This window comes from Phyllostomus hastatus, unplaced genomic scaffold (assembly GCF_019186645.2).
Source record: "Phyllostomus hastatus isolate PE091 unplaced genomic scaffold, TTU_PhHast_1.1 phas_scaffold_78, whole genome shotgun sequence".
Taxonomy (NCBI): domain Eukaryota; kingdom Metazoa; phylum Chordata; class Mammalia; order Chiroptera; family Phyllostomidae; genus Phyllostomus; species Phyllostomus hastatus.
In genome coordinates, this window is record NW_025334041.1 from 70,656,195 (window position 1) to 70,682,984 (window position 26,790).

General features: G+C 51.5%; 1 protein-coding gene across 1 annotated transcript in view; it reads left to right on the plus strand.

The window, feature by feature from the left end:
- Nucleotides 1-2,515: 2,515 nt before the first annotated feature.
- The window catches only part of FBLN7 (fibulin 7), a 32,540-nt gene continuing 8,265 nt past the window's right edge, over nucleotides 2,516-26,790 (plus strand). The window contains exons 1-4 of the mRNA XM_045828291.1: nucleotides 2,516-2,796; nucleotides 18,899-18,949; nucleotides 19,698-19,857; nucleotides 23,451-23,621. Of these exons, the coding sequence (XP_045684247.1) occupies nucleotides 2,722-2,796; nucleotides 18,899-18,949; nucleotides 19,698-19,857; nucleotides 23,451-23,621 (457 nt within the window). The 5' untranslated portion in view covers nucleotides 2,516-2,721. The remainder of the gene's footprint in view (nucleotides 2,797-18,898; nucleotides 18,950-19,697; nucleotides 19,858-23,450; nucleotides 23,622-26,790) is intronic.

Sequence of the window (26,790 nt, forward strand, 5' to 3'; positions counted from 1 at the left end):
AACTAAACACAAGTCATAGCAGGTAGTCAAGTTCTATAGAGCCTCCTTGACAGAGGTCAATCTTTACCTTAAGTGATTTTGTCTGTTGTCTCTTTGCATCTAAAATAATACACCTCTGAAATGTCAGAGCAGAGCACAGACCACAGAACCCTTCATTGTTATCTTACTCCCCAAATACCATCTCTCTGTGATGTAAATGTTAACTGTCCTGTACTCACCTGTGTAAAAGAAGTATGTGTCTCAGGTTCGATTCCCAGTCAGGGCACATGCCTGGGTTGTGGGCCAGGTCCCCAGTAGGAGGCATGCGAGAGGCAACCACACATACTGATGTTTCTCTCTCTCTCCCTCCCTCCTCCTCTCTAAAAAATAAATAAAGTCTTTATAAAACACATTTAAAAAGAAGTATGTGTCTCTCCATTTTATTTTTTATCCAATACCAGAGATTTCCCCACTTTGCTTTCTCTCACCCCCTTTTTCTACCACTAATGGATTTCATGCAGCCTTCCTTATGTCTCCTCCTTTGATTCACATGTATAAAATAAGCTGTAAAATTGCCATTTACTGGAGCATTTTCCCAATCCATTGAGATTTTGCTTCCCGGCAATTGTCATTAGTTTGGCTCAAATACATTCTTAAAAGAATTTTTCTTAGGCTGGATGTTCTAGTGTAGACAGAAGCAACAATAGAGCTGACAGGCCCATTATGTTAAGTGAAAGGTTCATTTGAGGAGCCCCAAATACAGGGTGCTTGGCTTAAGGTCACAGTCTGTCTGCTTGTAGACCAACGTGGCAGGGCCTGGCTTTGTAGGGCCTGCCCCCACCACTGCCACTCAAGGGCAGTGAGGACGGAGAAGAGGCAGCAAGGCCTCAGACGGCTGGTTCAGACCAGATGCCACAGTACTAAACAGAAGGCGGCCATAGGACAAGGGTAGCAAATGGAAATTAGTAAGAAGAGAAAAAACTACAAACAAAAAACAGCCCCCAAATTCCCCCAAACCTCAGTTCTTGCAAATAAAACTCCTGCAGTCCTGTGACCGTGTATTTACATGGAAGGTGGGATGAGACTGACTGAAGGCGGCCTGTCCTGCCCACATGGCTCTGGGGGGAGCCCTGAGCTCCCAGTTTGCATCTCCTGGGCAAGTCACTCAACCACACCCAATTCACTTTCTTCATCCGGGAAATCGTGAAATCAAGGTCTCTTCCAGCTTTATGAACCCATAGAGGGGGCAAAAGAAGAGGAAAGAAGGCCAGCGTCTAGGTCCCAGCAGCCTGGCCTCCCAGGGGAGGCTGCCAGGTAAACAGGTGGGATAAAACACAAAGCAAACTCGACCACGATAGCCAGAACGAACCCTTGCAGTAGTGGGCTGAGGTGGGTGCAGAGAGAAAGGGGGATGGTGGCTTGGGCAGAGACAGCAGACACACAAGAGACTGAGGCAGTAAACCACAGCCTCCACAGGCTGCCTGGCCCCCTCCACCTGGACAAGGGAGCAGGAATGTCTGAGCAGGTCTCTCTTCAGGATGTCGCACCAGGAATGCAAAGTGCACTCACATGGGCCCCTCCACTTCCTCTGACAGGAAGGTGGGCAGAGAGGCACCATGGGATTTTCTGGGTAGTGAACACTCAGGTGCCCACCTGCACACTGCCTCACGCTTCCCAGGGGATTCCCAAACCCCTTCTGCTTTCCAAGGAAAACAGCTCCTGCTCGGAGGCTGCAGCCTGCTGAGCCCCAAGAGGGCTCTGCTAAGTGACATGCAGAAAAGGACTAGATTGGAGGCTTGGCACATGTGGTGTGCACCATGCCATCTGCAGTGTTGCCTCTGAAAACATTTTCCAGTGAGAACTTAGATAATGTTTTCCAGGAGCTGGAGGAGACCATCTGGTTCCTCCCACAGCCCCCAGGCACAGGGCACTTCAGACTGCTCCCGTCTGCCCTGCCCGGCCCTACTTCCCTCCCGCTGCAGCAAAGCGTCCAGTGTCCCCATAACTCGCCTCCATTTTAAGCGGCTTCCCCTTCGTCTGGAGGGTGGCGGGCTGTCGATTCCTAGTCCCCGTGCGTGGAGTCCCTAGACCCCAACAGAATTATTTAAAAGGACACTAGTCTACTCGGATGGAGAACTTAGTCTGCCTCCTGTAGAGTTTGTGAAACCCATCTCCTAGCCACACTGCAGTGGGGGACGGTGTCCGTGCACGCTGTGGAGTGGGCAGGCCTGGGTGGGAGTCACACTTGCTGCTGGAGGGGTGTCAGCATCCAGCTGAAAAGGGGCCTGCCAGGAGGCCTTGCATGGGTGGGCGCCCCGGCCTAGTGCTGATGCGCGGACCCCGCCGCCTTCCCCCGGGGTCGGGGGCGGCCCTGGGGACGCCGGCCGTCCACGTCCTGGCGTCGCGCCGCCTCCCGGGCCGGGGCTGGGCTCGCTCCAGGCGCATTCCTGGCCGGGTGGCCCCTCCTCCTTCCTGGCCTGGGGGCCGGCGCCTCCCTCCCCCCTCACCCCCCACTGTTGGACCATGGACGCTGGTGGCCGCAGGCACCCCAGGCCACGCGCACCGGCCGGACTGCGTTCCCCTCTCCTCCCCTCCCGGGCAGCCAGTTGCCCTTCCACCTCCCTGACCCTGTGGGCTGGACACACTCAGCATCGGGTGGACCCACTCGGCATCCGCTGGACCCTCTCGGCATCAGTCGGACAGCGTCGTTCCGTCCCAGGCAGAGAGGTCCGGACCCGCGAGATGCGGCCCCACGGTCCCCGAGCTCTCCTTCTGCTGCTACTGCTCGTCGCCGGCCCGGGGCAGCTCAGTGCCCAGGTCAGTGCCCAGCTCAGTCACCGCCGCCTTCTGGCCGACGCGCAGGACCTGGGCTACTCTCCATTGGAAGTGTGGGCGGGGGGCTTGGGGCGATTTGGGACTGGGTCGGGTTTTCGGAGAGAAGTGCCAGCCCCACCCGTCCTCCAGACGCACCGCCGGTAGCGCTGGGGACCCTGCTCGCTGCACAGTCCGTGCGCCCCGGTCGCGGGAGCTCCGCGGGGGTCGGGTTGGGGGAAGGTCTCCCTGGGTTTTGAGACGGTGGTCTCTCCTGAGTCCTCGGGAGAGGTGTTGGTTACCAGCTGGGTCGGAGTGTCCCCGCCCTTCCACTTCCCATCCCCTGCTTTAACTCCATCTATCCCACCGCCGTGGTTCTCGGTACTTCCCCTCGGGGGCTGGGTTCGGGCTGCGTGTCCTTTTCCACCCGCGCGGGCTCGCTGTTCACTTTCCCTCCTTGCATTTGTATGCATTGGAGTCTCACAGGGTTTATTTGACCAGATTCACTTTTATATTAACCAGTGAGAACCAATGATTAAAATTAAGAATGCACACAGTGCAATATACAGAAGATGTATTATAGAACTGTACACTGAAACGTATATAATGTTATTAACCAATGTCACCTCAATTTATTTATTTTTGAAAAAAGACTGCAGATAAAAATGTGTCTTCCAAAGGTGGAAGTAGAAGTGCCGAACTCAGAGCCAGCACCCCTCGGTGAGCTCTGGTGGCCAGAGGCGCCCCCTCCGCCCCCATGATCTGTGTGGCAGGTGTGCAGCCAGCACACCCAAATACTGCCCACGACAGTACCGGTAACCAAGGGAAGTGAAGCCTGCTCACTGTGCCCCAATGACTGAGGAGTAGTCTCTGCTAAACACCAACCAGAGCAGTGCTGTGAGGCCAGGTGACTGCTGTCGCCCCATTTTGCAGACGAGGGAGCTGAGGCCCAGGGAGACTGTGACTTACTCCAAGTCGCACAGCCAGAAGGAGTGGAGTAAAAGTAGTCTTTCTCCTTGGGCTCCAGGCCTTTCCCCTTTCCCACAGACACTCTTGCCTGCACTCAATTTCTGAACCAGGTGGGCGCCCCTATGGCTTCCCAGAAGCCCCACGGGTGCAGGGGCCAGGCAGGGAGAACTCAGTTCAGACCAGACCTGGGTGGCATTACTGCAGAAGTGGTCAGCAGGCACTCGGGAAGCTATCAGCCACCAGGTAGCAGGGGCCTCGCGTAGGACCATAGTGGATCCATCCAGGGGCCTCTCACCCACTCTGCAGATTGCAAAACAAAACACAACATCAAGCCCAGAGCCGAGAGCCAGAGGCACAAACAAGTGTGTCTCCAAACCAGTGGAGGGGTAGGTGGACTGGATGTGCAAGGAGACGCTGAGAGTCCTGTCTGCCATCGTCTGATTTTATGGGGGCTCTGTCTCTCCAGGTTTCCTGGAAAACAGGTGAGACCTTAGCCGTCCTCAGAGGTGTGGCACTGTTCCTGGGAGATCTAGCCGATCCCCACCAGGTTTTCTCAAAGTCCTTATCCTTTAAAGGTTTCCTTCTTTACCTACAAGAACTTCTGTCCCCCTCACTAGGCTTTGTGAGGGAGAAAGTGGGCGAAGAGATTGTCCACGGAAACTGGTTTAAAAATTCTAGTGAGACTGTCCTTCACCCAAAGTCCTGTGTGGTTGGAGGTCTCTCCCAGCCGCTGTCTGGGGAAGCCTGAGGGGCAAACCATAAGCAAGGCCTCAGGAACACTCCACTTGGCTCCTCCTCATCTTCCAGGTGTCTGTCAGAATTAGCACTTCTTCACAGCTGCTTCCTCAAGCCCACTCTGAACAGGCCCCTCCCCACCCTTGTATTTTCCTTATCGGACTCTGCAGGGCTTCAGCACATGACAGGTGATGTTTTATAGTGATTCATTGTGATAGATTTCAAGTTATTATCTGTCTTCCCCAGTACAGGGCCAGGGGCCAGCACCCAGTAGGAGCTCAGTGGAATGAATGGAGCTTGGTCCTGCTGGTGCTGGCCCGAGTGGACCAGCTGGACAGCCTCTGGTCACCTGGGATATTCTAGAAATCCTGATGCCTGCCTAACTGAGAGATTCTGACTCAGTTGGTCTGGGTTGGGGCTTAGGCATCACTATTTTTAAACTTGGCTGTGGTGATTTTAACCAAGCAGGTGCTTGAAACCCAGGGGAACTCCAGCTTTAAGAGTTAAAAGCTATGGACCTAGGAAGGGGCCAAGAGCAGAAGAACTTGAGTGGAGAAAGGATTTAATTCATGAGCACCTGAGGTGACTTGTGTACTAGGAGTTCACCCGACCTGAATGCAGGATGAGCCACGGGCCAGACCTGTTGACTGGATGGGAACTCAACTCAGCAAGTATTTGGAGAATGACGTGCCACAGAGGAGACTGGTGGGGCACACACACCCTGAGGGCCCCAGGGACAGCCCGACTGCAGCCTACAGCCCTGTCTGGGATGCCTCCGTTTCCACTGTGTGCTCACTGTATGGTATTAGGTGACAGCGCACGGGAGATATGGCGTGTGTGTCTGTAGGTGTCTGTGACTGTGTGCACACGTCTTTGTGTCTGTATGGATGCTTGGTTGTGTGTGTGTACATTGCTGTGTCTGTGCGTGCGTATGAGCACATGTGTGTTACAGGGAGGTTGCTTCTGTGAGGGTCTGCAGCAGTGCTCTCATGGGGATGGGCAGTCTCGTCTGCTCCTGCAGCCCTCTGTGGCTTTCCAATTGTGTTCCTCGTATTAGTGCATCTGTCCTAAGTCACTTTGCAAGTGACCTGCTGATGGAGAGCAGGTAGTCGTGGAGGAAGAGGGGAGGTTGAGCAGTGTGGGGATCCCATGAGTGGCAGCCCTTTCTTAAAACTGCTGCCCACTCTGAAGAGGAAAACATTTAACAAACCCCTGTCCTAGGTGAGCAGGGAGTTCAGGGTCTCAGCATGCTCCTTGACTAGGGGGGTTGTCTATGGTATTACAGATGGCTTCCCTCTCCCCAAAGCCTCTCTTTGCGATTAGATGTCACAGGGCTCCAGATTCCACCATCAGTGAGAAGTTAATTATCCTGATTGCTCCTCCCAATTGAAATGTTGCTTTCTATAGTTTAATGGGGAAAAATGTGTTTGGTGTACATTCTGTGATTGTAACCACGGAACTCTACGTGTTAACCACCACCACCACCATCGTCACGGTACGGGACAGTCCCACCAGCCCCAGACCAACCTGTTTTCCCTCTCTGTGGTCTGTCTCATCTGCAGTGTCACAGGAACCAAATCAAAGAGTGCACAGCCTTTGATCTGGCTTTACAAATGGAGCCTGGCGCATTTACAGTTCTTCGGAGTTGTTCCTAGTACATGTGGGGTTTTCTCTTCCTACTGTTGCTGAGCAGTGTCCCACCGTGTGGGAGCACCGCAGTGTGTTGATCGGTGCCCCGCTGAACTGAGTGACACCCCTGGTGTCATTTCCAGTTTTGGGTGATTATGAATAGAGCTGCTATGGACGTTCCCACGCAGCTCTTTGTGTGAATGTAAATATTCATTTCTCTTGAGTAAACATCCAGGAGTGGGATTGTTGAGTCATATGGTAAGTGTGTGTTAACTTTGGAAGAAACTCCCAAACTGTCTTTCCTATTAGTTGGGTCATTTTATGTTCCCACCAGCTGTGTGTAAAGACCCGATTACTCTGCATCCTCAGTAGCACCGACCACAGCCTGCTTTGTTTGCTCCCAGGTCACTCTCATAGGTGTGTAGAGGTATCTCATGGTGGCTTTGATTTCCATTCCCCTAAGGACCAGTTGCTTTGGGAAGCTTTTCATGTGCTTATTTGTCTGTCATATGAGTAGTCCACTGGGTGAAGTGTCTTCTCACGCCTTCTGCCCCATTAAAAAATGGAATGCTTTCTTATTAAGTTTTAGTGTTCTTTGTGGATTCTAAATACAAGTCCTTTTTCAGCTATGTGAATTGCAAGTATTTTCTCTCAGTTGGTAGTGTGTCTAAGTTTCTTTCTCAGAACAAAGCTGTTAAGTTTTGATGAAGTCCAGTTGGTCCATTTTTTATTTTTATGGATCATGCTTTTGATGGCAAGTCTGAGGTGTACATTGAAGATTAATTTTTGCATATAAATTTCCAATTGTTTTCAACACTATTTGTTGAAAAGATTGCTGAATTGCCATTGAATAGTCTCAGCAACTTTGTCAAAAATCAACTCCTTACACATGTATGGATCTATTTCTGCCAGTAACACTCCACTTTGATTGCTGTAACTTTATAGGAAGACTTAAAATTGGGTAGATTTTGTTATTTTTCAAAATTGTTTTGGCTATTCTAGTTTCTTTGCCTTTCCATTAAAAGTTTAGAATCAAGGCCCTGACTGGCGTAGCTCAGTGAATTGAGCTCGGGCTACAAACCAAAGTGTCGTAGGTTCGATTCCCAGTCAGGGCACATGCCTGGGTTGCAGGCCATGGCCCCCAGCAACCGCACATTGCTCTTTCTCTCTCTCTCTCTTTCTCCCTCCCCTCCCTCTCTAAAAAATAAATAAATAAAATCTTTAAAAAAAAAGTTTAGAATCAGCTTGTCTGCATCTACAAAAAATATCCTATTAGAATTTTGGGGGGGACTGCATTAAATCTCCCAAACAATTAGGGGAAAATTGGCATCTAAACAATATTGAGTCTTTCAAAGTGTGAACAAAATATGTCTTTTCATTTATTTAGAACTTTGATTTCTTTCATTTGCATTTTTTAGTTTCAACATAAATATACTTTATTAGACTTATGCCTAAGTAATTTATTTTTGGATCTTTTATTTTTGGATCTTTTAAAAATGGTATTTTAATTTTTATTTCCACTCATATATTTGTAGCACATGGAAGCATATGGGATTTTCTTCAGTTCATTTGTTCTCAATTTAAGGGATGGGGATTGACTGCCCCACAGCACCCCCTCTCCCTTCACCAAATCGGAAGGGGCAGTGGGTGGAGCAGCCTTCCTCCCCTGTCTCCTTCCTGTGCCTGGCTCCCAACATGAGGCTTCAGCTGCCACTCTCTTGGGCACATCAGCCTCCCCATCTCCAGTGTGGGGATAGTGGTGCCTCTGCAGACTGCTTTAAAGGTTCAGGGAAGGAAAAGTGTGATATTTACAGCAGGGAAGTGATTTGGGAAGGCTGAACGGATGGCAAATTAAAACATCATTTTCTTGAGAATATGTTTAATACTACAAGAATGTAAGTCAAGAAGGAGGAAGCCATGTCTAGAAAACACAGGCTCTGGCTCAGGAAAGCTGGACAAATGAAAGCCTGAGCGTGTTCCTTCCCACCAGGGTGTGGTCAGCTTACCTACATCGGTTTAGCTGCTGATTTGGGTGGGGGGGCCTGGCGTCTAGGTTGAGGTGGGTGTTGATGTTAGAGCTCAGCAAGAGGCCACCAGGACTGAGTAGGGTATCTGCTGTGGGTGCAGCACCAGGAGGATCTGCCAGCCCCTGCAGTGGGCGTTCCTGCACACAAGGCCCTATGTTCCACCGACGCGTGGCAGTGAGCTGAAGCAACAAGGACATGTGAACCGTCCAGATCAAAAATGGGGGTGATTCATAAAACAAGTACACTGTTTGGTGCCTGCAATGGCCTGGGTGCTAGAAACAAAACAGACAAGGAGCCTGTCTTTGATTTTGGAAGAGCTGCTCTGGGTCTGGAGTTAGCATATGGGGCTGGTTTGAGCTGGGCTCGCCAGGCGGTTCTGCTGATCTGCTTCAGCCTCAGCTGGTCTGGACTGGGCTCCTCGTGGTCTGTGCATAGCCACCAGGTTGGCTGGGGCTGGTGGGTCTGGGCTGGTTCATGTGGGCTCTGCTCTAACCGACCTCTCACCCTCCAGCAGGCCAGCCTGGGCTTTCACTTGGCAGTGGTGCAGACACCAAGACTGAGCAGAATGCACAAGAGCTTTTGAGACCCTCTCCTAAAATGGACCTGAGATTTAAGTTTTATCCAGGTGCAGTGAGGTCAGCAGATCAGGAGATGCCTGCCACTGAAAAGGCAGTTTGTTGCACACAGTTCCTAGGAGGAGGGGGCACACAGAAACTTGGGAAAGTTTTTACTGGATTTTGAGGGAAGAAATGGGTGAGACAGGGTGAGGGAGCTAATGAGGTTATGATTGGCTGGTTGGAGTAATTTTAGCAGGATTGCAGTGTGGGGCTGCCCTAGTTTTCTGGTTCCTGACCTGGGGCTGTTGGGGTAAATGGACTGCAGTGGGTGGGCATGGGGTATTGGTGGCTCCCAAGTGTAAGAGCAGAAGAGGCAGGGGGAATGGGCTCTGGATGAGCTGCTTTGCAAATAAAGGTGTGCTGCTGGGCAGGGAGGGTGTTCGGTTGTCCGATAGCTTTAGCGGTTGGCAGGTTTGAGTCCACAAGGCCCCAGATGCCAAAACATCAAACACAGAAACCAGACAATGCAGTTAATACAGGCCCAATCCTGGGACTGGTGCATTGCTTCCACTGCATCCTGTTGGCCAAAGCAGGTCACAAGGCCAACCCAGATCTGAGAGGTGGGAAAACAGATTTCCCTCTCAATGGGAAATTGGTCAGTTTCTTTGCAAGTAGTGTGGGCATGGGGCAGGAGGCCTGTGGCTATTTCTGCAAACCTGCCATCACACGGACCCAGAGATTCACTCCCTGCAGGCCCCTGTGTGTGGACGAAAGGCTGAAATCACAGTGAGAATGGGCGGAGGGAGGCCTTGCTCGTGTGGTGGGCTTTCTCCAGCCATCTCCACCTTTCCCTGGCACCTTTAGGAAGAGGACTCAAGTCCTGCCACAGGCGGCCCTGACCGCAGAGTGAAGTCAAGGCTTCTTTGGCCACTCGGGGCAGCTTCTGGTCCCTGGGCCTTGGGCAGTGAGCGCCAAGGGTGTGGACTGAGAGCAGCCAGCTGTGGTTTCTCTGGTCCGGTCTGCCTGGTGTCTTTGAGCCAGGATCCCATGCACTCCTGCCTCCATTTGCCCTGGAGGATCCTGTGGACACCAGGCTTGATCCCAGGCCCACCAAGCCATCTGAGTCTGTGATGTGAGGCTGCCCCCTGCGCCACTTGGACACCGCACCTCCCTCCACACACCCGCCCAGGGCTGCGGCCCTGCCAGCTGCCGTAGGAGGAGTGTTCATCTCTCTACTGTTGACAGGCCTGACTGTCCTGGTCACTGCCTTGACCCATAGGGACAGTGGTGGGGCTGCTGGACTCCTGCTGATCTTTCCATGGGTTGTGCAGCTCTGGGGACATCAGGGCAGATTGTCTGGGTGGTAGAACTTTCTAGATCCTTTCAAACCCTCCACCAGCATCTTCCACACTTCCCAGAACTTCCTGGGACCTAAAATGAGGCCATTATATACATTTTCCTTAAGGAAAATAAGCACCGGTAACTGGACACTACCTAACCTTACCCATTTCGGTAAGTAACATGTGCGCCTTAAGGAAGTGATGATTTACGTCCACCATGTGTGGGAACGTCAGGCTGCCAGAATCCTTCCAGGGGAAACAAGGCCCAAGGAGCGTGTCCTGGGGCTGGGTGTCCCAGTAAGGCTAAGGTGGCACAGTTGTTCACATAGAGGACTAGAGGGGTGGGCAGACGTCAGTGGAACTCCAGAGACTCCAGAATCCCCAAGTTGACCCTTGGTCCACTGTGGCCGTTTGATTGGCCACTGACTCTGGTGTTTCACTTTTCACTGGAGATGATGTTACCTCTGGACCCTTCCCAAAGAAGAGGGTGCACTGCACCCAGGAGGACCCCTCCCCTCTGCTCTGTGACCTGTGCTGGAGGGACTTGGGTCCGATAGCATGACCAACACCTGAGTGCACTGCCCAGGGAGCTGAGAGGACCAGATGGTTCCTGGCTGATAGGAAGAAAAGGACAGAGCCCCAGAGCTCCAAGGCAGAGTGTCAGAGGGAGGACAGAACAGCTGCTTGTAGAGAGGCACGACACCAGGCAGTCATTTACACTGAGGTGAGAACACCTGCACACATGTGCATACCACCTGCACGCCTCCCACTTCAGCCTTTTCTCTGATTGTATAATTAGAGGTTTTACCCTCCCAGAAGGAGTCTAGCTAAGAAGGTGATGCACACATTCAACCCCTGCATCCTGAGACTGTCCTACCGTTTTGGGGCTGGAAGGCAGAGCAGCAAGGGGGGATGGTGCCCAGTGCCTGGCCCTGTCCTGGCACCTCTCCTCCTGCTGAGCGACCTGGGACAAGTTCCTGCCTCTTGTGACTCAGTGTCCTGCCCTGACCCGTGGGGATAATAGACATATCCTTCTCATGGGGTCCTATGAAGGAGGAAATGAATGTCATTCAGAGAACCGGGTCTACAATGAGCTCATGGTACAAGTCAGGGGAGAGAAGATGAGGCCCACTCAGGTCCTGCTGTCCCGTAGCTGCCGAGCAGAGAGAGAAAAGCATAAACCTGAGAAGTATCAAAAGCAGACAACTGGAACAGTGCTGTGTTGAAGGGAGGCTGGGAGGCTACTGTGTACTCAACAGGCAAGTCAGGACTCTGAGAACCAGACTTCTAGTGGAAGTGGAATGATGGGAGCCTGACTTTCGAGGGCCAGGTGCAGATTTTCTGGGAAATCGCCAGTGCAAAGGCCCTGGGTGGGGGAAATGAGCTTGCTGAGGTGTGTAGAGAAACAGAAAGGTTCCAAATAAAAAGCTCAGCGCACAGAGGAAGGCGCTGGACCCGGGCTCAGGTGTAGATGGCAGGGCTCAACCACATAAGGCTCTGTAGGCAGAATAGTGTCCCCCTCCAAAGATAACTGCGTTCTTATCCCACGAAACCTGGGAATGTTACTCTGATTTTAGCCCAGTGAGACCCACGTCGGACTTCTGACCTACAGAACTGTGAGACAATGATTTTGTGTTGCTATAAGCTGCCAAGTTCATGCTGATCTGTTGTAGCAGCAAGTACACAGTCAGCTCCATGGTGAGGAGGGTGCCTAATTTCTCCTGGCGGGAGCCACTGGCGGATTTTTAACATGGAACGGATGCTGTCTGGCCTCTGAACTCATAGATTATGAAGGGAAAAGTGAGGACATGGAGAGCAGGTGGGACAGAAATGCCACAGTCCAAGACAAGACAGTTTCAGTTGTGCCCAGAAACACTGAGGATGTTTTTCTAGAGAAAGTAGAAAGATCTGAAAGCACCACGTATTTTATTTCGCCTTCACAGCCCCAGGTTAGTTCATCTAAGAATAAGGAACCAGGCCCAGCGCGCAGCACTCACTGTCCCTCCTGCGGGTTTGCCCACACTTCCTGCCAGGACCAGGCCCTCCCCCTGCCCACCCTCTCGCCCCCACCTCCTCAGAGCTGACCGCAGAAGATCCGGCCTTCCAGCAAAATCCAGATGTCAGTTTTCAGTACACACATAAATCTTGGATCACATGTGGACACACACACACATGTGCCACATCCTAAAACAACCAGCACCAGTAGAACATTCTTGGCAGGGTCTGTGTGTATCGGGCAGTGATGGGGAGGACAGTGGGGGCTCAGAGGGCCATGAACAGCCTGGGAGCTTTCTCTGAACCTCTCATCCTGGTTCCCACTGGTGAGCATGGTCTCTGAATGGAAGGGCGTTAGGGGAGATATTGACTGCAGATAACGTCGATACTATAAAAGGCCAAGTCTCTGATGAATGTGGCAACTGGACAGAACTGAGCTGAGAAGCAGGCAGGTGAAAGAACCGGGTGGGACTGGGTGGCAGTTTGAGTAGGGTTGCCCCGGGCACACACTACTGCCTGCCCGCTCTCCTCCGTCATCGTCTGTTTGTTGGCTTGTTCGTGCGGGCTTCTAGCATGCACCCTGGGCCTGTCCTTGGTGGTGAGGGTTCAGAGTTGTCTGCAGCTTGTTTTCTGCCCTCAGACCTGCAAAGCGGCCCAGGGACAGGTGACCAGAGCTGGACGTTGAGAGCAGCAAGGGGTGCTGTGAAATGAGTGAGTCAGGAGGCAGGTAGAGGTGACTCATGGGGTCCCTGAGGACACTTCTAAAGTGGGCCCTGCCACCCTGCCTCGTCGGGGCCTGGAGAAGGTGCACTGGGTTTAAGTCTTCAGTGTGGCGCCGCGGCCCCTTGGCTTCCTCGTCTGTGCAGCGGGTGCAGTAAAGGTGCCGCCTCCCACAGTTGGTGTGAGTGTCTCACAAGTGACTCGTGTGAAGCGTGGCCACAGTGCTGGCTCTAGGCACCCATTGCTGTCACAGCTCCCACGACCATTTAAAAGAAATAGACAAGAAGGGGGCTCGGGGTGTAAGCGTGCAATTATGAGCATCCAGGATGGTAAAAAAACAAGATGCCTGAACACCCGGGGCCCGGGCCCTAGAGGGAGGCTCTGGCTGAAGGAGACAGTTACTTCATGTGTCCACTCAGCTGGGCCGTACACCCAGACAGCGAGTCAAACACCAATCTAGGAGTCGCTGTGAAGATATTTTTAGACATGATTAGCATTAAATCGTGTAGCAGGTTGCCCTCCATGATGCGCGTGGGTCTCGTCCAAAAGACCGACATCCCAAGAAGGCAGGAACTCTCCTCCACACGCCTTGCACTCGAGCTGCAGCCTCCACTCTCCCCAGGTCTCCAGCCTGCCGCCCACCCTGCAGATTGGACTCGCAGCCCCCACAGTCTCGAGTGCCAGGTCCTCAGAACAAATCTCTCTGCCTCTCATCCTGCCTGTCTCAGATGTAAGGGTGCGCCACACATATCCTATCGGTTCTGTTTCTCTGGAGAACCCTGAGGCCCACAGGGCCTTCCCCCAGGAGCACCCACTTTCTCTCCTCCTCCACGTAGGTGCCGGGCAGAGGTCGCTGGGATGGGAGAAGTCGAGGGAGTTATGACCCACCTCCGACTTGGTCTAAAATGAAAATAACTTCTGGAGAAAACCACGTGCAGATTCGGCATGACTCAGATGCCGAGGGCCGAGAGCCTTGGCTAGCAGGCACACACTTGGCAAGTGCGCTCGGCCCTCTCACAGCCCAAAGGTAGCAAAACAGCTGTGTTCCCGTTAGCGAAATGCTGACATGACGCATAGTTGTGGCTCGGGAAACCAGCCCTGGAGATGGCCCCTCCAGGTTTGAGGGGTCGCCTGTGGCCGCTTCAGGGGTCATGGAGCTCTACTGTCACCAGGGTGGTTCTTGGAAAGAGTCACTGTTCCAACACTCACTGTGAGGAGACCATGGAGCCAGGTCATGTGAGAACAAAAGCCTCAGGACTTTCACCCCGTGCAGCCCACGCATCCCTGGAGCTTCACCCACTCCCTTCTGTGCCTTGAGAGCAGACTCTGTCTATGTCTTAAACTTATGTATAAATTGAGCCCAGAAGTCCAGGAGGCCTGGATGGGATGGGGGGAGGGGGTCAGGCCCACCAAGTTCCAGCATGGTGACAGGGCAAGTTGGGGTGTGGCAACACACATCCAGGGGTGACTGTCTCAACCACCCCTGGGCCCACAGGTAGGGTCTTGGGTGTGAAGTGGCTCTGCAGGTCCACCTGCACTGAGTGCTGGCCAGGCCCAGAGAAAGGGGAGTCTCGTGAGCTGGTGGCCTCTCCATTAGATCCATCACAGTAGGTGCTGTGAGAGAAAGCACTGGGGGGCGGTGGACACGACTTTCCCTGGGTATGGTGCGAGGCAGATGGAGAGGGGTTCTGTGGCCTCATTGCTCCCAAGAGCCTTACGACCAGTCCCCTCCCTCCCAGGTGTCAGCACTGGCCTGTGTTCCACAACAATCTCTGCCACCCCCACCCCGGCGCAGGAAGGGCTGGATGGGGTGACTCATTGCTGCCTCTCTCAGTGGTTCAGGTGTTCTCTGCAAACACTGCTGTTGGCGTCCAGTTAGACCAAGTGCCATCCCTTTGAAGAGTCTGATGACAGAAATGGTAAATCTAGATTTTTTCCCCTCAAAGATGGAAAGATTTCGTTGAATGTCCTTCCTTGGTTCCATTTCAAATAAGGTTTTAATTCAAAGAAATAGAGACTACTTTACATTACTTATCATCTGTGATGTAAGCCAGGTATGCAACCAGGTTTTGAAGAGATGGAAACTTCCACCATCTGAAGCGAAAAACAAGTTAAAAATGAGGGCCCCTCGAGGACCCTGCGAGAGGTGTGTGGAGGTGGGGCTCCGACATGGGCCTCCTCGGCCTCTGGGACAGGCCTTCCTTCCTGGGTGTGGACTTGACCTTCACCCAGTCACAGCAGTCAGGAGCCTTTGTTCGAGGGGGAGGTCAGCTCCTGAAGCTCCACCAGAGTGGAGCTTGTGGCTGATTAGAGCTGGGGCCTGAGCCCCTGAGGTGGGAAGGGACTACCCAAAGCCAGCACTTTGCCATGGCAGGGCCAGGCTGAAATGCAGGTGGTGACATCTGCATTTGAGGGGCCATCCTGCTTCCTGTCCCCAAGCCTTGGAGGCCCCTGCAGTCCCTTGGCTGACCTCATCAAGGTTCCATTTGCAAAGAAAGAAATGGTTTGTTCTAGGCCAGGGCTTCTCCTGGCTCAGAGCAGGAGGTGGGGTGAGTGTGGGAAGGTGAGTGGGCAGACAGATGGAGGGGGCAGGGAGCCCGCTCCCCAGGCTGAAAAGAGCACAGGGAACAAGCGAAATCGAGGCCGAGGTCCCACAGGCTGCTCTGCTTCTCAGTGTCAGATGATGCCACAACCCAGTGTCGATGAGAAAGCTGACTAACCAGCGTGTGACAATGACTCTCTGTGTCTGCCATCCAGAAGTGAAAACTGAACAGAAGTTAGCAGTGGTGTCTCTGGTTTTTGTTTTGATGTTTTACAGGGAGTTTTACGATCAAGTGACATGATAAAGCCGCTTAGTGTGAGAAGGGGACGCACTCAAGTCTTCAGTCTCCCCCATGGCCCCCTGTTTATGTCCATGGTGCAGACCTCTTGAGCACCTGCCTTGGTCTTGAGGATTCCAGCCTTGTCACCTGGCTCTGCAGTTGCATTCAGTCACACCTGCACCCGACTCTGAGGACAGGTGACAGACTCTGAGCATGGCTCCCAAGGGCTCCACTCAGCACTTGGGGATCAAGGAGACTCATCGAAAGTCACGTCCCCAGGCACTAAATCTCTCCATTTCCCTGGCACCTGGGCTGGCTCTCCAAGACTACAAGAATCCTCCTTCTTTTTTCTTTTTCCCCTCTTGGGGACTTTCTTTTTGTTTCTTCCAGTTTTGCTTGAGTTCTGCTTGCCATATAACATGGATTAGTTTCAGGGGTACAACAGTGACTCGATACATGTGCACATATCATGAAACGATCACCACGGTAAATCTAGTTTATACCCACCAACTCACAGAGTGACACATTTGTCTGTCTTGTGATGAGAACTTTTATGATCCACTCTCTCAGCAGCTTCCCAATACACAGCCCAGCACTGCAGGTTAGAGTCACCCTGCTGTGTGTACACTAGGTCCCCTGGGCTTACCTTTAGAACTAGAGCTTTTTATCTTTTGATCGCCTTCCACTGCTTTCACCTCCTCTCAGCTCCAGCCTCCGGCAGCCACCAGTCTATTCCCTGTGTCCATGAGTTTCTTTTTCTACATTCCATGTATAAATGAGATCATACGGTATTATCTTTCTCCATCTGACTTACTTCATGTAGCATAACGCCCTCAAGGTCTATCCATGTTTTTGCAAAGGGCAGGATTTTCTTCCTTTTTTATGGCTGAATTGCCTATATCACATCTTTTTCCAGTCATCCACTTAGGTTGTTTCCATGTCTTGGCTATTGAAAACAATGCTTGTAGTGAACATAGGAGTGCATATATCTTTTTGAATTAGTGTTTTCATTTTCTTCAGATTAATACCCGGAAGTGGAATTGCTTTCCCTAGTGGCCGTGCCAGCCTGCACTCCCACCAGAGGAGCACAACCTCGCCAGCACTCGTTCGTTGATTTGTTGGCAGTAGCCACTCTGACAGGTGTGAGGTGATGTCTCACTGTGGTTTTGATTTGCATCTCCCTCATTAGTGATGCTGCACACCTTTTCATGTACCTGTTGGTTATCCGTATGTCCTCTTTGGGAGAATGTCTATTTATATCCTCTGCCCATTTTTAAATAGGATTGTTTGCTGTTGACTTGTATGAGTTATTTATATATTTTGAATAATAATCCATTATCTGATATATTATTTGATATATTATCATTATTTTCTCCCATGCAGTAGGCTACCTTCTCATTTGGTTGATGGTTTCTTTTGTTGTGCAAAAGCTTTTTAGCTTGATGTGCTCCCACTTGTTTATTTTGCTTTTGCTGTGAAATCCAAAAAATCATCACCAAGACTGGTGTTAAGGAGCTTACTACCTATGTTTCCTTCTAGGAGATTTATGGTTTCACATTTTACAGTCAAAGTTTGAATACAGCTTGAGATGGTATCTGTGTATGGTGCGGATAGGGGTCTTGTTCTGTTCTTTTGCCTGTGGCTGTTCTGTTTTCCCAATACCACTGGTTGAAGAGACTCTCCTTCCCCCATTGTATGTTCTTGGCTCCTTTGTCCTAAATAGTTGACCATCTGTGCGTAGATTTACTTCTAGGCTCACAAGGATCTTCTTCAATCACACCATGTTCCGTTAGCGTCATCCCTGAGAGGGCCAGGGCTTCCCAACCCGCCCTCAGCAAGTCCTCCCACAGCTTCCCCCTCTCCCCCTCTGCCTTTGTGTTCTTGGTCTGAAGGTTTTCCATTACAACTGAATAAGCCAGTCTCACCCCTAATGAGCACTTAGGGGAAAGCAGCTGGTGCCCAGTTTCCACAGTGCGGGTGTTAAGAAGGGCTCTGTGAAGTGTCTCTGGACTCGGAGGAGAGCTGTGCCCAGACCTAGCAGCACTGGGTTAGACACGCTTGGCTGCTGGGACCATTCCCCTTCGCACATGCTCCCCTTCTTTCTCTACTTCCTGGGGCCCCATGTCACCCCCGTGCTCTCGACAGAGATCTTGGACCAACCTTTTCTCTACAATTTCAAAACAGTCCTTCTGTGTCTGCGGTGCAGCTCCGGCCCAGGAAGCCCCCTCCCAGCTAGAGAGGCAGGTGCTTGCTTAGCTCAGCCTGGGGAGGGATGTTTCCTTCCCTTCACTGCCTCTCCACTTCTGGCCCCACCATCCACACTACCCAACCTGAAATTTGCACGAGAGTTAGAAATTCACTCCTGTGGGGTATTTTGCTTGGGCCATCGAGTTACCAACTCCTAATGCAAATGAATCAAGAAGACCCCTCACCACACAGGAGCCTGCGGAGAACAAATGAGATAGGGCACAAGGCAGTACAGAGAGTCTCTGACAGCTAGGGTGGCCAGGGGCGGGAGCCAGCGGGGTCCCCAGCCTGGCTCCACTGCTCCTAAGCCCCATGATCTGGGGAAAGCTGTTGGACGTCCAGCCTCTCTGTCTTCACCTGTGACAGACACAATCCCAAGCTTTTCTCATGGGGTTGCTCCAGCCAGTAATACTCTTCGAGGTGGCCAACAGCTTTGTAAATTGTGAACTTCACAAATGTAAATCACACAGAGCCATGAAGCCATCTATAAAGCAGCTCTTTTTTGAGGAAGAGGACGTGGGTGTGGGAAACCAGGGCAGGATAGGATGGCTGCGCAGTGCTGGCTAGGTAGGGCCGCAGGAGGCCACTGGCCGGGTGCCCCGGGCCAGAGTGGGAAGGACACGTGGGGGAGGAAGAAGGAGACAAACAAAGCTCCTCTTCCCAGCAGCTGCTTAGGGCCAGGCCCCGTCAGGTCCTGGTCAGGGTGGATGGAGCCAAGGATTCCCCATGGGTTCACGGGTTCCAGGGGCAGCTGGGGATTCAGCTTTGTCAAAAGTGCCCATTGAATCAGCCTGGTGAGTCATCTGTTTGGCAAACTCTCCAAGGTGCAGCGGCCTGGCAGCCTCCCTGGGAGAGCGGTGGTGACTCTGTTTCCACCCTGGTGGCCAGGCCAGAGGCCCCGTGACACCCCGCTACCCTGATGCCCTTTTAGAAAAAAATCAAATTATAAAACTAATACTCATTGTAGAAAAAAATTAAATATAAAAATTTAAATGAAAAATGATCCATAAGCCTTTCACTGCAGAAAACCATCATCATCTTCTTAATGTTTTCCTTTTTCTGTGCAGGTAATGAGTCAGGTCAGACCGGGCCATGCTGAGGTAACGCACAGCCCCAAGGTGAGCCCCAAGGCCGAGAACCCTATCACCCCCCACTGTATTTATGCGGCACTCCCCCCACCCTCTCAGGTCTTGCAGACAACTGAGACTAGGAACCTTAAAGCTCCTATCACTAAGAATGATGCTGGATGTTGCTTTAAGTTAGTCTGTATCATGAACAGCGCAAGCCTCCTTATTCTGTTCTTTTTTTTTTAAGCTTTTGAAATATTATCAGAGCTGGGTGTTGACTTTTGTTAAATGTTTCTTTAACTCTATTGAGTTTCTTATTTACCCTGTTACATTTTTAAGGTATGTGAACCATGGAGCATTCCTGGTTTCCCTGTTTTATAGGCTGTATTGCCCACCTGGTTTTAACAAGTACAAGGGAGAAAGAAAGAAAAAGTTCACAGAGGCTCATGTTCAGAGCATTAATTTAGAGGGAAGAGCTGGGGAAGTCTTGGAGTAAAGACTACTGATTATAAGGCACTTTGGGTACAAATCATTGTCTACCCACCCAATCACATAGCATCATCAGTTTTGCTCTTTGCTCTGAAGATAGGAGTTTTTCTTCTATCGAAGGGTGAATGGGGGCTGTGATACATGTGGTTGGGGTGTCATTTGGTCCAGTGGGAACTCTAGGCACGGAAAAATGCCCACAAGGCCACCTTCATATCATCCTTTGGGCCAGGGCTCTGGGTGGCTTCTGGAAGCCCAGAGCAAGTGAACCAGCTGTAGTGGGTGGTGGTGGTGGTGATCTTTCTGTCCCCAGAACTGCCTCAACAAGCAGCAGGTCCTCACGGCCATCCGCCAGTTGCAGCAGCTGCTGAAGGTTCAGGAGACCCGCTTCAGCGAGGGCCTCCGCAGTGTGAGGAGCCGGCTGGCCGCGCTGCAGAGCTCTGCGAACAGAGTGGGTCTGGACGGCCCCCCAGGTGGGTCCCCTAGTTGGCACCACTGGGCACAGGATATTTAGGCCCTTCGCCTGTGGGTTCTCTCCCATCCCCACCTGTCACTCTTCACCGTGTCTTACAGTGGGTTCCCAGGCCTCTCCCTGCCTCATTTGCTGCTTCCTGCAGAACTCCTCCCTGTCTGAATGTCACTGGTTTCCTCTTAGAGCTTTTCATTCTAGGATTCACAGTACTCACGCTTACATATTATGTTCACAGGACCCTCAAAAGTCACCACCTTTACAGCAAGAACTTTTCCCTTCCCTGTCCCCACCCAGGGAGATTCCAGTTGCCTCCAGTGTGAAGTTTTAAAATTGAACAGTAACTTTTAGAAGACTGTTAAGTGCACAGGAAAACAGAGTGGCAAGCACAGAGAGTTCCCACACATGCCCTCCCTGAACACATGCAATGTCCCCATCACTACCGGCTACACCAGGGTGGCACACCTGGTACCATCCATGAACCAATGCTGGCTGCAGTTTTTGCAGGCATGAAGACTAGTCCTCCAACAGGGGTCTCCCACTCGCACCAGTGGGGCGGGGCTGAGCACACGTCTGACTGCCTGGCGAGGTTACAGTGAGTGGCTCTGATCGACGCTGGGGTGATCTCTTGCTTGTCCCAGTAACAGCTTTCGCATTGCCAAGACCGAGAAGTGGGTGGCGGGATTTCCTCTGGTCTCTTCTCGGGTTGATGGGGTCTCAGGTTGGGGGTGGGGAGGCAGGAGCCTATGTTGTATCTGACATCATTCACTCACTTGATATGAATTATCAAGGACCTTCTTGGTTGTATGAGATGATGTTTCCCAGGGAAGGTGCTGGATTTCACACATTTTCAGAGATGATGGTGTCCAATCCAGAGTCTCAACAGCCCCAAGTCAACTCCTGGTTTCCTCAGCATCCCAGGCGCACAGCCAGACTGTTGGCCAGGCCCCTTAACTCTTCCAGGCAACGTGGGCTCCTTGGGGGGCTCAGCACGGCCAGACACCAGGAAGCAAGCTAGGGCGCCTACCCTTTCTCCTACAGATGGGAAACCAAGGCCAAAAGAAGTGAGTTAGCAGTAGCAGGTCCCAGATCTAGTGACTTCTTCTCCTGCTGCAGGCCCAACTCCACAGATCCTATCTGTTTTCATGGGACCAGAGCTGCCTGCCGTAGCTGGGGGTTTCAAAGAAGAACCTGCAGCAGATAGTTTGTGAAACCACCACCTGGCCCTGACTGGTGTGTTGTCCTGCAAACCAAAAGGTTGCCCGTTGGGTTCCTGGTCAGGGCACATGCCCGGGTGGCGGGCCAGGTCCCTGGTAGGTGTGCATGTGAGAGGCAACTGATCGATGTTTCTCTCCCACATCAATGTTTCTCTCCTTCTCTTTCTCCCTCCCGTCCCCTCTCCCCAAAAATAAATGAATAAAGTGTTTTTAAAAAATCCCACTGGCCTGTATTAGAGGCCTCCGTTGAGTAATACAGAGAGAAAGGTATATTGTTAAATCACTAACCTTCTTGTCCTCAGATTCAGGGTCTTTCTTCCTTGAAGAAATTTTTAGGCGGTCAATTCTCTTTTTTAAAAAAAATGCCACCATTCATTCTGTCTGTCCCGTGTGTTGGACATGGGGGCCGGCAGCTGTTGGGACCCCCACCACAGGGTGGGGTGACCGCACCTGGGTCACGGGAGCCAGAAGCTCACCCCAGATCAAACTGCAGGTAGTGGGAAATTAGCTTTTGCTTTTTTTTTAAAGGGCATTTTCTGAGAGTCGGGAAGAATAATTTCTAGTTCAGCAGAATCCCAGGCCTTCCGTTTCTGGCTTCTCTGCTAATTATCTCCTGCTGCTTTCCCAGCTTTTCTTTCCTGGGAACGTTTCATTCACTTCCCATCGCCAGAGTAGCTCTCGCTGATCTCATTCTGTGTACGTCGACCTCACTGCAATAAGGTGCAGGGGGCTTCTCTGTGGCCCGCAGACTCACTGGGATGTGTTTGCAGTGACATGAACCAGCCGTGGGGCGCACTGTCCACGGGGCGCACTGTCTACTGGACAGGTGGTTTTGGTTCCCACTTGGGAAGTGACTGCAAATTGATTTTTACATTTTTAAAGAATTAATTAGTTAATTAATTTTACTCAAGGACATGCTTATTCATTTTAGAGAGAAGGAAAAGGAGGGAGAGAAACATCGATATGAGAGACAAACTAGTGTTGCCTCTGGTCCTTGCCCCAAGTGGGGACGGAACTCTCAACCTGGTCATGCACTCTGACCAGGAATCGAACCTGTGACCTTTCAGTTTATGGGATGATGCTCCAACCAAGTGAGCCACACTGGCCAGGGCTGCAAATTGATTTGAAATTATGTTTATCCATTCTTTACTTGAACTAACATTTGTTGAGCACCAGCTGTGTGCCAGGGACTGTTCTATCTGTGCAGGTATGGTTTACCTGTGGATTACTCCAGCGGGTGGTTTCCCTTTTCTGACCGTTTTAAAGATTTTCCACCCCAAAGAGACTGCAGTCCTTTCCCCCTTGACATTGGTCCCCCTTACATTCCTCAGACCTGCCAGGCACTGGCTTGTCCCCTCTGTCCTCCTGGGTTCTGCGTGGTTATGTCTCCACCATCTTCCCCTCTTGGCTCCAGTGAGGCCTCCCCTGGCCCCTCACTCAGGACCTCACCCTCACTGTGCAGCCCAACACTGTTCCCTGCTCTGTTTTCCATGTGACACTTATCACCTCTTACCTCACTCTGCCCTTTGCACTTGGATCTCGGTTATCTATGGCCTCTCCATTGCTAGAAAGAGCTTCTGAGAGCAGGGATTTGTCTGTTTTGTTCACTGATTAGCCCAAGTGCCTGGCACATAGTTAGAACACAATAGATACTTTTTCACTTACTCAGGGGTTCAAGGACCATTTATGGGGTGCTCACTATGGGGTAGGCGCTGAACTGGACTGGGCAAGCAGCAGGGACATAGGCCAGGCATAGTCCCCCCTTGAGTTGCATCCTGGAGACAGATGTGGAAACTGGCAACAGATGTGGAAACAAACATGGTGATAAGATGCTTCCAGTGGTCACAAATCCAGGAAAGAAACAAAGGGAGCTCACAGAATAACAGGTGCCCTGGGAGGTTTCGCAAATTGTGGTGGGCAGAGAACAGTCTGGGAGGGGCTTACATTCAGGTGGAGACCCATGTGAGTGGGAAAGAGCCAGAGATGGGACTTTCTGGGGAAAGAACATTCCAGGCAGAGAGAAGAGTAGAAGCCAAGGCCTATGTGTGGGGCTGAACCCAGCCTGAAGCTCCGAGAGTGGGGAGCACAGCTGTGTGGAGTTAGCACAGCTGTGGGGAGTCCCACTCTGACCTCTCTGCGTGGTGAGGCCTACAAACAGCACCCAGTGTCCCTAAGCCATGGTCTCCTCATCTTTCACGGAGTGGGCAGTTATCCATGACAAGCATGCTCTGCGGATTTACTGAGACATGACATGACTTAAAATGTCCAGCCTGGCGTGTAATCTGGAGTAGGCCCTCCACAGAGAGGCACCAGAGGACGAGAAGCCTGGTCGCTGAGAGTGCTGCCTAAATTTCTGTGGTCCTTCCTTTTCTCCTTATAGTTTCCTGCCCTGCTCTGAATGCCCCTCCAGATGGCAGAAAGTTTGGAAGCAAGTACTTAGTGGATCACGAAGTCCATTTTACCTGCGACCCTGGGTTCCAGCTGGTTGGGCCTAGCAGCGTGGTGTGCCTTCCCAACGGCACCTGGACAGGGGAGCAGCCCCGCTGCAGAGGTTGGTCCCTCCTAACCCGCCCCGGGGGCTGGGCCCATTGCAGCCCTGCAAGGCCTCACTAGGGAGAACGGGTCATCCTTTGGAACAATTTCTGCCTGATTCCCCCCACCACTCCTGAACCGCAGGGCAGCAGCCACCATGTCTGATGACTCAGCTCCATCTGCAGGAGCACCCTAAATCCCCCCAACAATTTAGTCTTGTTTTGTGTATGGGGAAATTGAGGCACAGAAGGATCATGTCCAAGGCCACAGCGCTGAGGGGCAGGCTGAGCTGATTCACACCCAGACAGTCTGACCCTGCAGTCTGTTCCTCAACATCTCACTCTGCTCTTACAGATGCTGGGGCAAGATGCCTTCTGTGGTTGTGGGGCGGACATGAGGAGACACTGCACAGAAATGCTCCTCGTGGCTAATTCGTTCTGGGGCTGCAGTTTGTTTGCGAGGCTGTTGGTGACCAGAGGGCTTGAAGAAATTCCTCAGGTGTCCTTTGTGACTGTTTTGGGACTTGGTGTAGACTGGCTCCAGGGGAGACCGCTGGGTGAGAGCGAGGCATGAAAGGCTTCTCTTCTCTCTGTTGGACTTGAAAACAGTGCTTTCTTGATGTTGAGGTAAATCAGACCTGGCACACATTACATTTTGGCTTTTCAAAAATTTATGGTCAAAACTTCACGCATACCAGTCATTCTCAGGGCAGGCTTCATAGGACATCTGCTGGGGCAGAACATCCATGATTTTAGCCCAGGAATTGAAGAGAGAATTCGGGTATTACATGAACAAGTAGGTTTGGAAGAGCAGCATTGGAATGTACAAGTAACTTGCAAATATACAGGAGCATCAGAAAATGTGCCGTCTCTCCAGAGGGGCGTGGGTTGGCTGGGAGGTGCAGGACAAGCAGCACTACATTCATGGGTCTGGACTTTGTTTCCCCTCTCCTGGCAAAAAAGGGTTTGAAGGGTGGTTACAGGTACCACCAGCTTGCAGACCAGTCGGGAGATACAAGCTGCGTGACAGGCAGACCACCGGGGGCGGTGCCAGTACCTGGACTTCCCCTTGATCCTGAGAGATTCCCATCACCGGATGGAGATACAAAGAAAAGGAGGTTTTTTTCCTGCTGATGAGAGCTCTTAGGAGTTACTCTCTTAACCCCTTTCCTATACATCCTACAGTCATTTGTGAATTACTCCTGGGACTTGCTTATCTTGTAACTGGGAGTTTGTGCCTTTGCTCTGTATCCTTATAAACTGGGAGCGAACTCCAGAGGCTTGACCAGACTCAGGTGAGAGTTTGTTTCATTCAGGCAAGACAGCACTATAGACTTCTGCTGGGTAGTCCCCGATACACCTTGGTGATATCCACCACCTTCATGGGGACATTTCCTCAGTCAGCTCCTCAAGAAGATCCTAAGGGCAATCCAACAACTTTCAAAAAAGTGTAACTTTACCACTGGGTGTCATCTTGATTGGGTATAAAACACCTGTCTCATTTTTTTCCTTGAGTATCTTCAATACATTCCTCTGTATCTTCTGTTTTAATTGGTATTGTTCTTGCCATCATGACTAAGGAGACTTTCTGCCTGGATGCCAAAGGATATTTTCTTTTTCTTTCTTTTGTGTTTATTGATTTGAGAGACAGAGAAAGGCAAAAAGAGAGAGAAACATCAATTTGATTTGTTGTTTCACTTATTTGTGCATTCATTGGTTGATTCTTGTATGTGCCCCAACCTGGGATTGAACCTGCAACCTTGGTGTATTAGGAAATGCTCCAACCAACTGAGCTACCTGGCCAGGGCCTAATTTTTTCTTTTTCTTTTCTTAAAAAAAAATTCAATAGTTTTATTAGGCTCCATCTCAGTGCTGGTCTTCCCGGGCCAATTTCCTCAGGTGTGGGCTCATCTTTCCGATAGGCCATCTCTGTTTCTTGAGCAGTTCAGCCCCTCGGAACTCTCAGGGCGCTCAGGACAAGCCTCAATATTGTGGAGACTCTATGGGAGGAGAATCCAAATTGAGCCCTACAAGGAAAATCAGGCAAATGAAAGAGGTGGTCCAGAGAAGATGGGGGGGGAGTTGAAAAGGGCAGAGCTGAGCAGGGTGACCCACGCCGAAAACAACATAACCATGACATCTGTGGTTCGGGAGTCAGAAAAGGTCCACAGGAAACTTACTTCTGCAGCACCTGAGTAATGGGAAAGGACTCGTCAAATCCTGTGCACACTGTAATAGGAAAATAGACAATAAGGTCTACAGATGGTGAAGAAATGCCAGGGAGCTATAACTAATATTTCCAAACAAGCAGCCAGAAATTTTAAAAAGATAAAAACTATGATAGGATGGCATAATGAAAAATTACTAAACCTCAGAAGTGAGGTGATGGGAGAACTGGAAAGTTTGGAACCAGATGACAGAAATGCGGGAAAGAATTGGAAGTAAGGGGACAAGAAATCAGATCACGCATGCGAACCACTGAGCCCGTACGTGCTCACTGAGCAGCAAGCACGTCCACAGAGCCAACACTGGGCTTTCGCCTCCCGGCCTCTCCACAGCTCCTCCAGCCCCTCTTCATAGCTCTGAAGTCACCATGCATGTAACTGAGTGCCACTGCCTGAGACAGATGCGATGTGGTGACAGCTGGACTTCAGTCAGGACATCAGTGGGCACCGGGACTGGGCCCCTGGCCATGGCCCGCCTCCAAGCGTGGATGAAGATAAGAGTCTGTGTGGCCCCATCTATAAATGAAAACCTTGGGCCATGAGACCCCGAGGAGGAGGGCCTGGGACACCTGGGCACAGCCCCCACCCCACCTGCACCCCATTGTCCAGGTGCAGCCAGGCTCCATGCTTCTGCTGGAGGCCAGGCCAGAGACAGACTGTGGTGCTGGTCCCGCTGGGGCCAGACTGAAAGACACTAGTGTTCACGCCCTGGCTTCGTGCCCACAACATCATGGCCTCGTGGTCTGCAGCTTGCAGGCTTTGCTGGTGAGAAAGGATGGGAGCTGGACAACAGGGTGGAAACAGGAGCTCTGAGCCCTGTGGCTTTGTGTGCAGTGCAGTTCCAGTCACGTCCCTGGAGTCGGGTCGTCTGAACCCAGAGCCTGTGGGGGCAGCACAGCCAGGCTGAGGTTTCTGAGAAGTTGAGATGGCTCCTCCCAGTACAAGCAGGATCTCATGGTCTGGG